A 17,566-nucleotide genomic window follows, 5' to 3' on the forward strand; every position below is an offset into this window, starting at 1 on the left:
CCCAACCATTCCCTCTCCTCAGAAGATCCCAGTCCCACCTTCCCATCTTTACCCTTAAAGCAGCAAAGGCAGTACCCAGTTCCCTCAAAAATACTCAGTGGCCAGAGGTTTTAAAATGTGTATTAAATTTCATGGGTATGCACAGTAGAGAAGGCATCCTCACAGAGGCAAGAGTTCCAACCTGGTGACAATGGCAGTGAGCCACCCGTCTAGTTTTCAACCATCTAAGATAGCAGCAGCTGGCTGTTGCCCCTGGACTGAGATTTCTTCCTCTTTGCTGGTGGGAGGCGGCTGGAACGGATGGGAGACACAGTAGGAGGCTGAGGCCCCTTGGGGGTATCATTCTGTTTCTGCAAGGCAGCTTTCTCAAAAGGCTGCTCTGGCAACTGCTGCTTCTCAACCCCCTTGGCCCTTCCAAGGGGCTGATGATGGTCCTTAGGTTTCAGGGTGGCCTGAGTCTTGGATGGGGATAACACAGCCGGTGTTTGTGTGTCTGTGCCCTTGGGAGGGGCATTCTGCTTGAGGAAAGCAACTTTCTTGGAGGACTGTAATTTAGGTGATCGTTGCTTTAGCTTCCCAGTCACCTTTGGCTCCCTGATCCCTTCGGCTTTTCCAGCTGGCTGACTGCTATCCTGGAAGCTGGAGGAAGCTTGGGTCTTTGTGACAGAAGGTACAGTGGACAATTCTGAGTCTGCCCCTTTGGAGATGCCATTCAGCTTCTGGAAGGAGGCCTTCTTGGGATGTTGCTGTTTCTGCAGCTGCTGCTTTGTCTTTGCAGCCCCCTTGGCTTTCTTGGCTGGCTGGCTGCTGTTCTCAGACTTGGGGATGACCTGAGGCAAGTCTACATTTGTAGGTGTGGCTGTTTCAGAATTTCCTGGGGTTAAAATTAAACAGATGGTGTCAGAAAATGGGCCTTATCACCATATTTTAATATTCTCATATTAAAATATGAGAATTGCCATTTCCTGGGCAGGAGCTCCACACAATTAGGTCAGTGCCTAAGAGCAGATTACCTAAATTCCCATTACTTAATATAACTTGGCCTTTACTCAAGTCCTAGTTGAACCTTGTATTAAAAGATCACTGCCTATAGGCCAGGCGTGGTGGCTCACACCTGTAATTCCAGCACTTTGGGAGGCCAAGGCAAGTGGATTGCTTGAGGCCAGGAGTTCAAGACCAGCCTAGCCCACATGATGAAACCATCTCTACTAAAAATACAAAAATTAGCCAGGGATGGTGGTACACACCTGTAATCCTAGCTACTTGGGAGTCTGAGGCACAAGAATCGCTTGAACCTGGAAGGTGGAGGTTGCAATGAGCTGAGATTGCACCACTGCAGTCCAGCCTGAGCGACAAAGCAAGACACCGTCTCAAAAAAAAAAAAAAAAAATCACTGCCTATCCTTGGGCCAAAAGGTTTCTACAGGAAGCTGCGCCCTCTTGAGGACAGGAAGTAACAAGACGCTGTAAGGAAGAGGTGAATCTCAGGGTTTTGGGTTTTTTTTTTTGTTTTTTTTTGTTTTTTGAGATGGAATCTCACTCTGTCACCCAGGCTGGAGTGCAGTGGTGTGATCTCGGCTCACTGCAACCTCTGCCTCCTGGGTTCAAGCAATTCTCCTGCCTCAGCCTCCGGACAATCACAACCGTGCGCCACCATGTCCGGCTAATTTTTGTATTTTTAGTAGAGATGGGGTTTCACCATGTTGACCAGCTGGTCTTGAACTCCTGACCTCAGGTGATCCACCTGCCTCAGCCACCCAAAGTGCTGGGGTTACAGGCACGAGCCACCACGCCCGGCCTCGCAGGGTCTTCTAAATGAATTTGAAGCACTAGGCTTTATTTATCTTTTTTTTTTTTTTTGAGGTAGAGTCTCACTGTGTTGCCCAGGCTGGAGTACAGTGGTGCCATCATAGCTCACTGCAACCTCAAAACTCCTGGGGCTCAAGGGATCCTCCTACCTCAGCCTCCAGAGTAGCTGGAACTACTGTCTCCCTTTGTTGCCCAGACAGGTCTCAAACTCGTGGTCTTAAGCAATCTTCCCACCTTAGCCTCCCAAAGTACTGGGATTTATAGGCATGAGCCATCACCACACCTGGCCTATTTATTTTTTAAATCAGAGAAGTTTCTTTCCATGTGAATTGTGATGAAGTGCAGGATAATTAAAATATGTACTTTTTAAGTTATAGCAAATTTTAACTATTCCTTTTTTTTGAGATGGAGTTTTGCTCGCTGCCCAGGCTGAAATGCAATAGCGTGATCTCGGCTTACTGCAACCTCCACCTCCCAGGTTCAAGTGATTCTCCTGCCTCAGCCTCCTGAGTAGTTGGGACTACAGGCACGCGCCACCACACCTAGCTAATTCTTTTTTTTTTTTGGAGACGGAGTCTCACTCTGTCGCCCAGGCTGGAGTGCAGTGGCACAATCTCAGCTCACTGCAAGCTCCGCCTCCCAGGTTCATGCCATTCTCCTGCCTCAGCCTCCCGAGTAGCTGGGACTACAGGCGCCCACCACCAAGCTCGGCTAATTTTTTATATTTTTAGTAGAGATGGGGGTTTCACTGTGTTAGCCAGGATGGTCTCGATCTCCTGACCTCGTGATCCACCCGTCTTGGCCTCCCAAAGTGCTGGGATTACAGGCGTGAGCCACCGTGCCTGGCCACACCCAGCTAATTCTTATATTTTTAGTAGAGACAGGGTTTCACCGTGTCGAATTCCTGACCTCAGGTGAGTGCTGGGATTACAGGCATGAGCCACCACGCCCAGACAAATTCTACTATTTCTAAAGTAGCACTTCTCTCCCTCTTCCAACTAAACCCAGGGTTATATCCCAGTAAGCAGTGCTCTCAAGGCTGTTTCAGAAAACCCCACCCTTCCCTTGAGATCCAGGCCAGACTCCTCAAGATGGCTGAGAAAACAATCTGCAATGAGTGTGAAGGGCTCAGAGAACTGCTGACAAAGCTCTGTGGAGCTCTGTTCCAACCCAGTGCTGAGAATGCTGGACCAGCAGAGGTCCAGTACCAGTAAGTCCACCCTGTGCCAAGAAGGAAAAGAAACCACAACCTGCATTTGGAATGCATTTAGTGCTGAACAACTGCAGCCACTTGGCAGAATAAAGGAACAGGCCTCCATCCATATGAACACTTTAGCCTGTTCACATGGGGTCCAGCACTCAAAAGCAATTCTAGCTGGAATGAGAGGGTTCTCTCAGCCAAGCATGCAAAGGCTGGAGTAAGGGATGCATGAATCTTTCCTTTCCCTTCCTCTTGTCACACCATAAAGCCTCCTGAAAGGTGGAAAGAGCAAAGGTGGTGACGAAGGGAAGAAAAAGATCACTTACCTGTCTGGGACTGAGGGATAGAATTGGAAAATTTCTTGAACTTGGCAATGAAGAACCCATCCATATTGTGGGTATGAGGGTAGAAGCGTCGGGTAGAACGCAGACTGGGGTGGAAGCGCCTTTCTTGAAAGCGGGTAAAACCTTCCTGGCCAAAGTCTAGGCCTGTGGGCACCAGTCGCACATTCCTCTTTTTCAGAGCATAGTCTACCACCCACTCATTCTCTTCTACCTGGATGTGGGGGGAAGACAAAGAACGGAGGAAAAAGCAGAGCTGGAGCTGAAGGGAGCTCTAAGGGGCAAAGAGCCCCCCAGCCCAGCCTCCCCTGCTCTGCCATGGCAGAGGTCTCACCGTGATAGAACAGGTGCAGTAAACCAGGTAGCCTCCTGTCTTGGAGGTCGCATTGACAGAGTCAATAGCACTCAGGAGCAACTCCTTCTGGAGGTGAGCACAGCGCAGGATGTCCTTCTCATCCTGTCCCAAAAAGAGACCCAAAGGCAGCCTCAGGAGGAGAGGGGAGCCCAGAGGGTGTCCCCATCTCAGTTTCCAGCTCTACGAGACCCAGCCAAGGCCTCTCAGGGGCCCACCACCTGACTCCTCACCTTGTTAGTCTTCACGGCTGGATCCTTGGAGATGACCCCAGTGCCACTGCAGGGAGCATCCAGCAGTACTCGGTCAAAGCCCCCCACCACCTGGAGAAAAGATACAGATGAATCATATGTCTCTTCTGCAACCAGCAGGGCAATATTTACTAGGGTCAAGTCTAAACATTGAGGTCAGGAAGGGAGAAGGTCAACCGGAAGAAGCCTCAGAAGACACACAGCTCGAATCTCACCTTGGGGAACTGGCGCCCATCATAGTGGCTGATAATGGTGTTGGTGACTCCCAGCCGATGCAAGTTGCCCACAACACTCTTGAGCCGCTCAGCATTGGCGTCATTGGCAAGGATCACACCCGTGTTCTTCATCAGCTGGGCTAAAGGGAGGGCAGTAACAGTGCTGATCAGCCAGTTCCACTGTCTCCACACTTGCTCCCACCCTCCTGTCCAGGAATCCACATGAGAAGTGTCATCACCTCAAGGCAACTTCACTCCCAACAAGCCTGCCTACTGTATAGGCTGATCCACTCTGCACTAGCCCCTGGTGATCAGCAAGTCTACCGATGTGGTTTTCCCATTTTTACCAAACACCTATGTGGTCCTACATACTAAATTACTTCTTTTAAGTGACAGCAGCTTAATAAAAGTTATGGCTGCTGACTATGTGCTGAACACTGCCAAGGACTTCTAAACGCATCATTTTAACCCTCACAATCCAAGCGTAATACAAGGGCCAACCCAAGCACAATTACCATCCCATTTTATGGATGACAAAAGAGAATCCATAGTCAGATGGGTAGTAAGTGGCACACTGGAACCCAGGCCGACTCCAGAAACTGGTCCTCACCACCCTGCTAGCTACCTGCACATTGTGTTCCATGAGCACTAGTGAGTCAGCAACCCCAGCAACCCCATCTACTTTCAAAAGCAAGACAGCCCGATGAATCCCACCTGCCTGCCCCTCTCATACCCATGTAGCTGGTCTTTCCTCCAGGGGCACAACACATGTCCAGGATCCGCTCATGTTCCTGGGGTGCCAAGGCCATGACGGGCAACATGCTGGAGGCTCCCTGCAGCATGTAGTGCCCAGCCAGGTACTCGGGGGTAGCACCTGTGGAGAAGGACCACCCTGTGACATGCGGTAGGGACAGGGACAGAGGTAGAAGGGCTCTTGGGTGGGGGAGACTTACCAATGGGCACAGAAGAATCATACACCACTAGTCCAGTCTTTGACCACTTGCCCAGGGGATCCAGGTTAACCCCACGATTGATTAGAGCCTGAAAAGGGATGAAGATTTTTTTTTTTTTTTTTTGAGATGGAGTCTCACTCTGTTGCCCAGGCTAGAGTGAGGTGGCGCAATCTCGGCTCACAGCAACCTCCACCTCCCAGATTCAAGCGATTCTCTCGTGCCTCAGCCTCCTGAGTAGCTGGGACAACAGGCATGTACCACCATGCCTGGCTAATTTTTGTATTTTTCATAGAGATGGGGTTTCACCATGTTGGCCAGGCTGGTCTCTAACTCCTGACCTCAGGTGATCTGCCCGCCTCGGCCTCCCAAAGTGCTAGGATTACAGGCGTTGAGTCACCGTGCCCGGTAGGGATGAAGATTTTAATAACCTCATAGGCTACTCTACCCAGAAAACAGATGAAGACATTAAACACATGCTTCATAAAAACATGGCCCATACCCTACAACTCCTATAGTGCTTACTCCAAACACAGTCATCATGGACTCATTGAGCAGTTTCTCTCTCCCACTCCATCCTATGGTGCCCTTTTTTCTTAACCTCAGGCTCCTAACTCAAGATCTGAACTTCATCCCAATGGAGCAGGATGCCACCTCCTGTTACTTTATTTCCTAGAAGTGGCATCTGATTTTCTAAGAGGCTGAGCCCCTCCACTATACTAAAAATTTAATGATATTGGTTATACCACATTACATTATTAGGTTTTCTTCACACCAGGAAATATACGACACATATAACCCAACAACTGACTTTACAACAGGGGTCTTTAACCTGGGGCCCCTGAACCCTTGGAAATGAGTTTAAAATATTGACTGTGCGTATGTGTCTTTTTTGTGCAGTCAGGAATCATATTTCCCCAGCTCCTCAATGATCTCCCTCCAATTTCCTTGGGGGCAGCACGCTCATCCTGAAGTCTCATCATCCTAGTCACAGGGAGCAGAGTATGAACTTCCCATTCCACAGAGGTCCTAGGCCCCCAGATCCTATCCTGCCAGAGACATCAGGCCTCTGGGTTTGCCCCCCCAGGATCATGCTTAGGTCCTAAGGCCCCACCCAGTCAGGGTAGCACAGGGGAATCTCTGGAGTTGGCAGAAGTCACTTCCCTTCTGAGATGAGTGAGCCTCAAAGGCCACCCCTCACCTGTGCAAGGTCTCGGCGTCGGGTTTTCAAGGTATTGGTCCGGAGGGTGACGGGCCGAGGCACCTCATTAGCTTCTAAGAACTCCACCAGCTGCGGGGCAAGACAGCAGGGAATAAGTGAGGCTGGCTAAGGAGCTCAGTCAGAAGAGGGGAGCAAGGGGGCCGAACATCTTCCTTACACAGCGTAAGGAGGCGTGAAAAGAAAAGCAAAAGAGGCATTCTGGCAATCCAGTACCTCAGACAGAGGGAAGAGGTCCATGAGCTTGCCAAGCAGGAAGTCTCCATAGGAGTAGTAAATGGCCAGATCCTTCTTGAGCCGGTTCAGGTATTCAGAACGAGACCGCCCTTCCTCCCGCTGAGCCCCAAAATCACGCAGAATTCCCACAATATCCTGGATCCGCTTGTGAACTCGTTGCAGGTCTGGAGCCTGGGCATGTGGGCCTGTTAAGGAACTGTGTCATGATGTCCTAAGGCCTGGAAATCCCTCTCCCAAGCACCTTCCTCCTAACTCTTCACTCTGCCCTGCAAGGATATCCTGCTCCATCTCCCCAGCAGGGGGCAGCACAAATGGTTCCTCATCCACATTGATCTGCAGGCCCCCATCTGCCTCTTCCACCTTTGGGGGGCCTGACTCAGGGGTCACTTCTTTCTCTTCCTCCTCATCCTCCGTCTCCTCTTCACTCCACTGGATCCTAGAAACAGGTCCAGGAACAGAGTGATTCACAGACCAAAATAGATACCTCCTCCTTCCTCACAGCTTCCCCACCCCAGTGGCTTCCTATGCTCCATCCCAATAGCTTCCAAAACTCACCCAGCAGCAGCTTCCCGGGCCTTCTGCTTCCGAGCAGCTCTTTCAATGGGCAGCAACTGAAGAGAGACAAGGGCTATTAATACAGGCCTGCTCTTCCATCAGCCCTTGTAGCAGTTCTATCTCTGTATCTTATTTTTTCGCTAAATAAAAATCCAACACTTGCTCTCAGAAGGAAATAGAGGAGCAAAGAAATGAAAATAAGATGGGCGCAGCATTGCTCACTGTTGAAACTAAGTAATGAGGGCATGGTGGCACATGCCTGTAAATCCCAGCTACTTGGGAAGCTGAGGCAGGAGAATTGCTTGAACCCGGGAGGTGGAGGTTGCAGTGAGCCAAGATTGAGCCACTGCACTCCAGCCTGGGCAACAGAGAAAGACTTCATCTCAAAAAAAAAAACCTAAGTAATAAATTAAAGGGTTCATTACATTTTTCTTTCTACTATTATGTTTTTCACTTTTCCATTAAGAAAAAAAAAAAAACTTGAAAAATACCTGGATGTATAAAGAAGGACAAAAATTGCCCTTGACTACCATTCTGCCATATTTTTTTTGAGAGAAGTCTCGCTCTTGTCCCCCAGGCTGGAGTGCAATGGCGCGTCTTGGCTCACTGCAACCTCCGTCTCCCAGGTTCAAATGATTCTCCTGCCTCAGCCTCCCAAGTAGCTGGGATTATAGGCGCGCACCACCATGCCCAGCTAATTTTTTGTATTTTTAGCAGAGATGGGGTTTCACCATGATGGCCAAGCTGGTTTTGAACTCCTGACCTCAGGTGATCCGCCCACCTCGGCCTCCCAAAGTGCTGGGATTACAGGTGTGAGCCACCGTGCCTGGCCCATTTTGTCTTTTTTTTTTTTTCACTTACTCTGTATTTTTCACATAATCCATTTTCAAGTTTGTTTCTTGCTTTTTAGACTTCAGTTACATCACAGGCATTTTCATAGACATAATGACCAGTGTAACTGCATCATATGCATGAACCGTAACTTACTTAAGCATATTGTGTATTTTGGAAGTTTCCAGAGTTTTTGGCATTATGATCCACATGGTGCCTGCAAACCTAATAATGACCCTGTAGATACAAGGGGATGTAGGAAAGGGGTGCACATGGGGACCTTCTCTTTTTATTCTATACGATTCTAATAATACATCCACACACTAATTGTATAATAACTTCCTGCACCTCAGTAAAGAACTATTTGCTGACATTTTGGATCATCTTCCTTAATAGGGAATTACTATGTCAAAAGGAAGAAGTTTTTGTTTTTTGTTTTTTTTTTTGAGACAGTCTCACTCTGTCACCCAAGCTGGAGTGCAGTGGTAAGATCACAGCTCACTGCAGCCTCAACCTCCCAAGCTCCAGTCATCTTCCCGCTTCAGCATCCTGAGAAGCTGGGACTACAGGCGTACGCCACCACACCCAGCTAATTTTTAAACCATTTTTTAACTTAACTTTTTTTTTTTTTTTTTTTTTTTTGAGACAGAGTCTCACTTTGTTGCCCAGGCTGGAGTGCAATGGCATGATCTCGGCTCACTGCAACCTCCGCCTCACAGGTCCAAGCAATTTTCCTGCCTCAGCCTCCCGGGTAGCTGGGAGTAGCTGGGATTACAGGCATATACCACCACACCAGCTAATTTTCATATTTTTAGTAGGGATGGGGTTTCGCCATATTGTCCAGGCTGGTCTCGAACTCTGGAGCTCAGGTGATCCGCCCACCTTGGCCTCCCAAAGTGCTAGGATTATAGGCGTGAGCCACTGTGCCAGGCCAATTTTTTAATTTTTTGTAGATACGGGATCTCCCTATGTTGCCCAAGCTGGTCTCCAATTCCTGGGCTCAAGCAATCCTCCTGCCTCAGCCTCCCAAAGTGCTGGGATTACAGATGTGAGGCACCATACCCAGCCAAAAGGAACAAATTTTTCAAAGTTCTGAGATAACTGCTTTATAAAAAGTGCATTTCTGTGCCCATCAGTGGAGCACACCATTGTCCACCTTCCCATACCTACACCAAGACAGCCTTCTAGATTTTTTTAAATGCTCTATCCTACAGCTCCTTCAAACTTGTAGGTGCACTGGGAGGATATAAGGCAGTAGGGAAACAGTGATGGAGCACAAAAACCCCTTTCCTCTAGTCAGGCTTATCCTTGCCACTAAGAAACAGTCTCAAGAATCTGGGAAAGAAACTAAATAGCAAGGATCCTTCTACGAATGCCCAAAGAGATGAATCTCACCTCTTCACCTTCCTCCTCATCCTCAGAGTTGGAGTCAGCTCCATAGTCATCTACCATATCAGCATCATCCTCGGAGCCCCAGAGGTCCCCGTGGTTCACCATACCATCTTCTTCAGAGTCTTCCTCCTCCTCTTCCTCATCACTGCCAGGTGCTGGGCGCTTCTTGCCTCGAGGAGCATTAAATAGGGACTGGGGTCCCTTCTTACCAGCTGTCTGGACAGCTCCTGCAGAGATCCCTAAGGGTTTGAAGAGTCCTGGACTAATGGCAGCCACACATTCCCTGGCCCCACACCCTGGGAGCCTGTACTTTCTACCCCTCAGAATGTCCTTTGGCTGTTCCTTTCACTCCGGAAATGTTTAGCGAGTCCTTCCCTACCCAGGACCCAAAGGACTCCTCATGTAGCATCCAGCTCTTAGTTTCACTGACCTTTTGGTAGCTTTCCAGGCAATGGTTTGGCCTCAGGAGACTTATTTGTCTTAGGGGCTTCAGCAGAGCCCAATCTCCTCTTGGCTGCCCTGAAAAGACACAAGAGATTCAAGGAGTGAAGAAATGGGAAGATACTTCCAGGCTCTGCCATTTCCACCATAGGGAAATGTGAAAGTCTAGAATTAACTCTGTGGTCAAAGATGAGCGTACCAATTTAACCTACTTAAGTTTTGACACCCACACTTACCTCTTTCGAGCACGACTAGACAGCCTCTTGGAATTTTCATCACTTACTGTTTAAAAAAGAAAAACGAGGCAGAACAAGTTACAGGGGACATTAAAAATAAATGGGAACGGAAATAAACATGGTAAGAGAATTAGTACACTAATTAAAAGGAGTCCATTTAAATCTCAGCCCTGTTATTATTTAATAACTGTATACGAGTTTCTTTTTTTTTTTTTGAAATGGAGTTTCACTCTTGTCTTCCAGGCTGGAGTGCAATGGTGTGATCTCAACTCACTGCAACCTCCTTCTCCCAGATTCAAGCGATTCTATTGCCTCAGCCTCCCACCACCACACCCAGCTAATTGTTGTATTTTTAGTAGAGACAGGGTTTCACCATGTTGGCCAGGCTGGTCTCGAACACTGGACCTCAGGTGATCCACCTGCCTCGGCCTCCCAAAGTGTTTCCTTAATAGTGCCTCTCTCACAGGACTCTAAGATGATTAAGCGATATAACATGACCAACAAGTTTAATACAGTGCCCAGGACTTCCTACTATCTCAATAAACTGCATCCTTTATCCAATGCCCAACACAAACTCCCGGTCCAGTGTTACCTCCCACCAGTCTTCCACACAGTATACTATTACTCGGCATGAAGCAGCCAGATCCGTGCTTTTCCATTTCCACCCCTTCCAAAAGGCAAATCAGTGACTGACCCCTCCCCTTCACTACTTCCTCTTGCTACAATGTTACCCATTTTTCAAAACCCAGCTTAACAAAAACTTTTACAGTTCTGCATGGGATCCCCCTTCCTCTGAACTCACAATTGTTTTAAATCACACTTTTCCCTTGCATGAATAATAGTTGTGTCCGTGTCTTCACATCTCTACGACCTAAACAGTTCCCTACAATCTAAACGGCTGTTTCATTCATACCTCCTAGTAACTCATACAGAGAAGATTCCACTTAAATAGAAAATGAACAGAAACTAAAAAAGAGAAGAGGTTATAATACAGAATACTGCAAAAGCTGAGGGATCAGGAGGCCACAACTAATCCTTACCTGCAGGCAAGAATCTGACGAGTTCTGTCTCGGCACCCTTCTGCTTCCGGGCCTTTCGGCCTGGCCCCCGCTTCTCCTTCGTAGGGTCCAACTTGCGCCCCATGGTACTGTGGCAGGCAGAAATGGGAGAAGGTGGCGTCGCGCGTGTCGGAGGGAACGGCAGAACGCACGCTTGGCGTATTACAGTGGGAAAGGGCACAGCCTCAACTCAGCACCCGCAACTCACTCAGCACCCGCGACTCAAGCACCCCCGCTATCCCCCTGGAGGCCCGACCGAACGCCCTCCCACCTGAAACCCAGGTAGCGCACCCTTCTCCCCACGTCCCAGACCAGGTCAGTGCTGCCACTCTTCGTCCCCCAATTTCCTCTAGACCCACCAGAATGCGGGTTAATGTCCGAGAGTGCCCTTCGGGCGGCCCTCCACGTGCAATCCGGACCTAGCTTTCGGCCGGCACTCGCCACAGAATCGTTCCACGCAGGCGCACGGGTAGCGCTAGCCTCGCGGCCCCGCCTCTTCCTGTTGCGCCTAGTCGGCCGCCGCACCCGGAACTTACGCTCGCCCTGGGAACGCCAGCGGAGCCGGCGGCGGCGAGTAGGGGGCAATTCGAAGGAGACGCGCAGCTTACACCCGCGGCGGGTGGAGGGAGCGATGTGACGAAACCATTGAGCTTGACCGACCTTCCCTCATGGAGTTGGCTTTTAGCCTCACGGCCGGTTTCTGTTGGGTGAAAGCCGCCACCTTCTCCTCGAACCAGGGCCCGACATTGGAGCCCTCTCCCTCGCATCCACTGCCCTAGTCCAGCGTCAAGATCACGGAATTCCAGGCTGGGCGCAGTGGCTCACGCCTGTAATCCCAGCACTTTGGGAGGCTGAGGTGGGTGGATCACCTGAGGTCAGGAGTTCGAGACCAGCCTGGCCAATATGGTGAAACCCTGCTTCTACTAAAAATACAAAATTAGCCGGGCGTGGTGGCGGGCGCCTATAATCCCAGCTACTCGAGAGGCTGAGGCAGAATTGCTTGAGCCCGGGAGGCGGAGGTTGCAGTGAGCCGAGATCGTGCCACTTCAGCCTCAGCAAGAGCGAAACTCCACCTCAAAAAAAAAAAAAAAAAAAAAAAACAGCCGGGCTCGGTGGCTCACGCCTGTAATCCCAGCACTTTGGGAGGTCGAGGCGGGCGGATCACGAGGTCAAGAAATCCGAGACCATCTTGGCCAACCTTGTTTCTATTAAAAATACAAAAATTAGTTGGGCATGGTGGCTGGCGCACGCGTGTAGTCCCAGCTACTCGGGAGGCTGAGGCAAGAGAATCGCTTGAACCCGGGAGGGGGAGGTTGCAGTGAGCTGAGATCGCGCCACTGTACTCCAGCCTGGCAACAAAGCGAGACTCCATCTCAAAACAAACAAAAAAAACCGTGGAATTCCATGCCACTTACCTCCTCCTCTCTGCCCCTTTTTAAAAAATCTTTTTATAGAGACGGGTTGTAGGGGGTGGTGTCTCACTATGTTGCCAGGGCTGGTCTAGAACTCCTGGGCTTAAGCGATCCTCCTGCCCCCACCTTTGTGCTGAGATTACAGGCTGTGAGCCACCGTGCCCCGCCCTCCCAGCACCTTCCTTGATGCTGACCCCTGCTCAGCCCCTCAATTAAGGTGCTGCACTGCACCTCGTTCGCAGGGGGCCTCTTCGCCGGAACTCGCTTTCAGGTGGGTCTACAATTAGTTGGGAAACAACGGGTTGCAAGGCTGACCTGGTCTGGGACATGAGGAGGGGTGAACTACAAGGGTTTCAAGGTTGGAGGACGTTAGGTCGGGCCTCCGGGGGTGTGGGATTGAGGCTGTGTTCTTCCACAAATTGCATCCCAATTTTGCACAACTTAGCAAGAAAACCCCCCTCAGCCTTCCTAGAAACTAATATTAAGATAGTGGTTAGGTGTTAAAACCGTTCCATGTACTTCACTGGTTTAACTTGACAACCGTATGAGGTATACATGAGATATCTGCATCCCACCCAAGTTAAACAACTTGCTCAAGGTCACAGAGCCATTAAGCAGCGGTGCCCGCAGTTTTGCAGCCTCTCATTTTCCACAGGTGGAAGTCAACGTTGGCAAGGCACATACTGCACCCACACACAGAACCCAGTTACTCAGTGGGGTATCAGGACACCACGTAGCCCTTAATTTTCAACTATACAGGTGCCAGGCTCCTGCCGCACACACTCATCCACCTGCACCTACACCCACACTGAACCAGAGCACTAAAATACAAGGAAACTTTTATTTTCAATTTTCATCAAGAAATTTGCTGTGGTTTTTTATGCTTTTGGTTTTTTCCTTTTTTTTTTTTTTCCACTTTATTTCATTTAGCCGCTCAGTGGCTAGAGCCGCTGGGTTCCTGGTATTAAAAAGATGCCAACAGAGGTAGCTGTGTCTCGCCCAGGGGCCCAGCCCACTCTGAATACCCCCCAAAAAGGAGAAAAGAAAACACAAAATAAACCAACAAAATAAAACCAAAAGGAGGAAAAAATTCAGATCATTTTCTTCAAGCCTGGCAGGAACCCACAACAGTTTGTGTGTAACAGGCGTTACAGTGGGGAGAAGCGGAGAAGCCAGGGTCCAGAAGGCCAGCCCGCCAGCTCCTGCAGATGGCGCCGGCGCTACTGCTGCATGTCTCTCCTGCAGGAAGGGCACCACTGCCCCTCACTCCCTCCCCTCCCCCAGTGCACTGGGGCTGTTCCTTTACAACATGGAAGATGAGCAGAAGGAAGGTGAGGGTCTCTCAGGCCCCCAGGGGAGAAGCTGGGACAAGAGAAAGTGAGGAAGGTCACTGCTCAGCGGTGGAGGTGGTATCAGTCTGCATCTTCACTGCTGCTGGGCTACCTAGAGAAGGAGACCCAAGGAGTCAGAATTCCAGATGATAGGAATCCACCCAATCTCAAGGGAATTCACTGATAGGCCACCCACCCAGTATGTAAAGCTAGGGACATAAAGCAAAGTTACAAGCTCCAGAATGGTTCTGCAGGAAGAGGTGGTGTCAAGAAGAAAATGGTCCTACCTGCTGTGGGGTAGGTTCGGGTGCCCGGTTTGCCAGGCGGCTGAGAATGTTACGCTCTGACATCTGTAACCTCACAGCAACTGGGGGAATTCGGGCAATGGTAGCTGGGAGTCGAGTCACATCAGCTTTCATGTCACTCAGCAGTTCTTCCAGCTGTTTCAGAACTGCATAGGGAGAAAAAGAGGTGGTGAGCTGTGGTGGCCAAGACTGAGCTCCCTCTACCCTAGTGGACCAGCCCCCCATCACTTCTCAGTGACCAAGTAACTGTGATGTATTGTCTTCTGTCATCTGACCTGACCTCCACCATGTTCAAATTCCTACTCCTCATATTCCAGTTCCAACTGTCCATGATTTTGTGCTTTTTAAAGTCACCTAAACCTTCACTATCCCTTACTATTACTGTATTTCCTCTTCTTGAGAAGCTTATTCGTTTTTTCTCTTACTTCTCTACCTTCAGAATCTGTCTCCCACCTCCATTATAACAGCATTCTTTTCCTTATTTCACCCTCCGCCTCCTCATAACCTTTTACTTTAATTAGAAACAAAATGTTGAAAGGGGTCTAGAATTTGAAGGGATCTTTTATCACCTGAAGTTACCTCTAAAGTATCGCAAATGACACTGTATTATTCTGCTTTGCTTTCCATCTCAAGAACCTGAATATGTTTAAAGTTAAAAGAGGTGGCCGGGTGCAGTGGCTCACACCTGTAATCCCAGCACTTTGGGAGGCCAAGGCAGGCGGGTCACCTGAGGTCGGGAGTACAAGACTAGGCTAACCAACATGGAGAAACCCCATCTCTACTAAAAATACAAAATTAGCTGGGGCGCGGTGGCTCATGCCTATAATCCCAGCACTTTGGGAGGCAGAGGCGGGTGGATCACCTGAGATCAGGAGTTCAAGACCAGCCTGGCCAACATGGTGAAACCCCATCTCTACTAAAAATACAAAAAATTAGCTGGGCATGGTGGCAGGCGCCTGTAATCCCAGCAACTTGGGAAGCTGAGGCAGGAGAATCGCTTGAACCCGGGAGGCGGAGGTTGTGGTGAACTGAGATCGCGCCATTGCTCTCCAGCCTGGGCAACAAGAGCAAAACTCCATCTCAAAAAACAAACAAAAAAAAAACAAAATTAGCCGGGCATGCCTGTAGTCCCAGCTACTCAGGAGGCTGAGGCAGGAGAATCACTTGAACACAGGAGGCGGAGGTTGCAGTGAGCCGAGATCACGCCATTGCACCCCAGCCTGGGCAACAAGAGCAAAATTCCACCTCCAAAAAAAAAAGGTGGCCAGGGCGGAGCACAGTGGCTCACACCTATAATCCCAGCACTTTGGGAGGCGGAGGCGGGTGGATCACTTGAAGTCAGTTTGAGACCAGCCTTGCCAACATGGTGAAACTCCATCTCTACTAAAAATACAAAAATTAGCCACAAGTGGTGGCGCATGCCTGTAGTCCCAGCTACTCGGGAGGCTGAGGCAGGAGAATTGCTTGAACCCAGGAGGCAGAGGTTGCGGTGGGCCAAGATCACACCACTGCACTCCAGCCTGGGCAACAGAGCTAGACTCTATCTCAGAAAAAAAAAAAAAAAAAAGAGGTGGCCAGGTACAGTGGCACATATTTGTAGTCCCAGCTACTCAGGAGGCTGAGGCCGGAGGATCACTTGAGTCCAGGAGTTCAAGACCCACCTGGGCAAAATGGTGAGAGCCCATCTCTTTTTTTTTTCTGGAGTCTCACTATGTTGCCCAGGCTGATAGCCTGTGCAATGGCACGATCTTGGCTCACTGCAAACTCCGCCTCCCGGGTTCAAGCGATTCTCCTGCCTCAGCCTCCTGAGTAGCTAGGATTATAAGCGTGCGTTGCGCCACATGCCCAGCTAATTTTTGTATTTTTAGTAGAGACGGGGTTTCACCATGTTGGCCAGGCTGGTCTCAAACTCCTGACCTCGTGATCCACCTGCCTTGGCCTCCCAAAGTGCTGGGATTAGAGGCGTGAGCCACCGCGCCCGGCCTGGAGTCCATCTCTTTAAAAAAAAAAAAAAAAAGGCAAAGAACTACTGTCCTTGATTGCCTCTAAGATACTAACTTCCCAAGGATGGCAAAGATCCCTAGCACCTCCTAAACTCCCAGACAAAGGAGCTCTGAAAGTTTGAAAACAAATATATGTACATTAGGATGCAGTCAGATCAGGGAGGCCGAATCGGCAGGAGGCAGGGGAGCCACTGGCTACCTTTGTGCAGGACTGCATTGGCTGGCTTGTTTCCTGCCATTGACTCCTTGGACAGGTGCTGATGACTTTCCGCCAAACACTCCACCTCAGCAAAGCGGGTGTTGAGGGCCATGGAAGGGTGAGAAGGGTCTTCTGACATGTTCAAGTAAGCAGCCCGGCGCAGCTGTTCCTCAATCACCAGAGCTTGTTCTAAGAGCTGGACAAGGGATAAGAGGAAACGGGAGTTCGACTGATAACTCACTTTGCTCACTTCTGACTGGCCTCTCAGCTCACCTCTCATTGTTTCAGATGGTAATAAGAACCTATGAAGAACTTCATGGACAGCTCATTCCCACACCCAAGTAGTTTAACTTTGCCTTGTAACTTTTTTCTTTCCCTTTTTCAATGTCCTCCTTTTTAAAACTCTTTACCCTTTAGGTTCTCTTATACAAAAGCGATAAAAACTCAATTTAGAAAATAGAATATCAAAAATTTTTAACAACAGATAATCCCACCTTCTAGAAATACATCCTGATATTTTTCTTTTTAGGTTTTTTTGTGCATAGTTTTTTACATAACTGAGATCATACTATATACATACCCATATTATGTTTTCATTTAGTTACACAGTTAAGCATCTTCCTTTTTATCATCTACTCTTTATCAACTACTCTTCAAAAACACGTTTTGGCTGGGCACGGTGGCTCACACCTGTAATCCCAGCACTTTGGGAGGCTGAGGCGGGCAGATTACTTGAGGTCAGGAGTTCAAGACCAGCCTGGCCAACATGACGAAACCCCGTCTCTACTAAAAACACAAAAATTAGCCAGGTATGGTAGTGCGCACCTGTAACTGCAGCTACTCAAGAGGTTGAGGCAGAAGAATGCTTGAACCCGGGAGGCAAAGGTTGCAGTGAGCCAGGATCGCGCCACTACACTCCAGCCTGAGTGACAGAGGGAAACTGTCTCAAAAAAAAAGGGGTTACTTTGCTATTTAAAAATATTTTTGTTTTTTATTTCCTCTTATCGCCATCTCACTCCCATTCCTCTGAAAAGCAACTTTTCTAATATAGTAATACTGTGGCTTTTTGTTAGGTTTTTAAAAACTGTTTGTTTCATATGTATGTTTCTAAGTTACAGAATGATGTTTTCTGTATCTATAAAATGCTTTTTCTTCTCCCACTACATACCTTTTAAAAGGTACTCTTATGTTGTATGCACATGAATTTTGTTGCTTCTGTTGTTTAATGC

At 48.9% G+C, this 17,566-nt stretch overlaps 2 protein-coding genes across 28 annotated transcripts in view; both read right to left on the bottom strand.

Moving 5' to 3' along the window:
* Positions 1–102: 102 nt before the first annotated feature.
* Positions 103–11,570, bottom strand: NOP2 (NOP2 nucleolar protein). 2 transcript variants are annotated; one of them, XM_054664005.2, is made up of 16 exons: positions 11,447–11,570; positions 11,070–11,176; positions 10,030–10,075; positions 9,783–9,871; positions 9,356–9,579; positions 7,130–7,185; positions 6,851–7,010; positions 6,554–6,751; positions 6,320–6,409; positions 5,122–5,209; positions 4,902–5,042; positions 4,169–4,308; positions 3,936–4,025; positions 3,685–3,807; positions 3,336–3,564; positions 103–874 (listed from the first exon to the last, which is right to left on the bottom strand). In XM_054664005.2, the coding sequence occupies exons 2-16, from the start codon at positions 11,170–11,172 to the stop codon at positions 225–227; spliced, it is 2,427 nt and encodes an 808-aa protein (XP_054519980.1). In that variant the 5' UTR covers positions 11,173–11,176; positions 11,447–11,570; the 3' UTR covers positions 103–224. The 2 variants fall into 2 exon arrangements, with proteins under 2 accessions (XP_054519980.1, XP_054519979.1); XM_054664004.2 differs by having other exon boundaries at positions 9,356–9,591.
* Positions 11,571–13,321: 1,751 nt separating this feature from the next.
* CHD4 (chromodomain helicase DNA binding protein 4) overlaps positions 13,322–17,566 on the bottom strand; it is a 37,723-nt gene continuing 33,478 nt past the window's right edge. For 17 of the 26 annotated variants that reach the window (XM_063786248.1, XM_054664000.2, XM_016922846.4 and 14 more), the window contains exons 38-40: positions 16,335–16,533; positions 14,118–14,281; positions 13,322–13,942 (exon numbers count right to left, since the gene is read on the bottom strand). In XM_063786248.1, the coding sequence (XP_063642318.1) occupies positions 13,925–13,942; positions 14,118–14,281; positions 16,335–16,533 (381 nt within the window). In that variant the 3' untranslated portion in view covers positions 13,322–13,924. The remainder of the gene's footprint in view (positions 13,943–14,117; positions 14,282–16,334; positions 16,534–17,566) is intronic. The other 9 variants (XM_016922845.4, XM_063786247.1, XM_054663995.2 and 6 more) reach the window with 1 other exon arrangement.

Source organism: Pan troglodytes, chromosome 10 (assembly GCF_028858775.2).
Source record: "Pan troglodytes isolate AG18354 chromosome 10, NHGRI_mPanTro3-v2.0_pri, whole genome shotgun sequence".
Classification (NCBI taxonomy): domain Eukaryota; kingdom Metazoa; phylum Chordata; class Mammalia; order Primates; family Hominidae; genus Pan; species Pan troglodytes.

What these genes read in the sequence shown, in the direction of transcription:
- NOP2 (XM_054664004.2), bottom strand. Translation starts at nt 11,172, where the DNA reads ATGGGGCGCAAGTTGGACCCTACGAAGGAGAAGCGGGGGCCAGGCCGA. An exon ending in GCCTGGAAAGCTACCAAAAG is followed by an intron (nt 9,592 to 9,782) that starts GTCAGTGAAACT and finishes TCAAACCCTTAG; the next exon opens with GGATCTCTGCAGGAGCTGTC. An exon ending in CTGGGGAGATGGAGCAGGAT is followed by an intron (nt 6,752 to 6,850) that starts ATCCTTGCAGGG and finishes ACAGGCCCACAT; the next exon opens with GCCCAGGCTCCAGACCTGCA.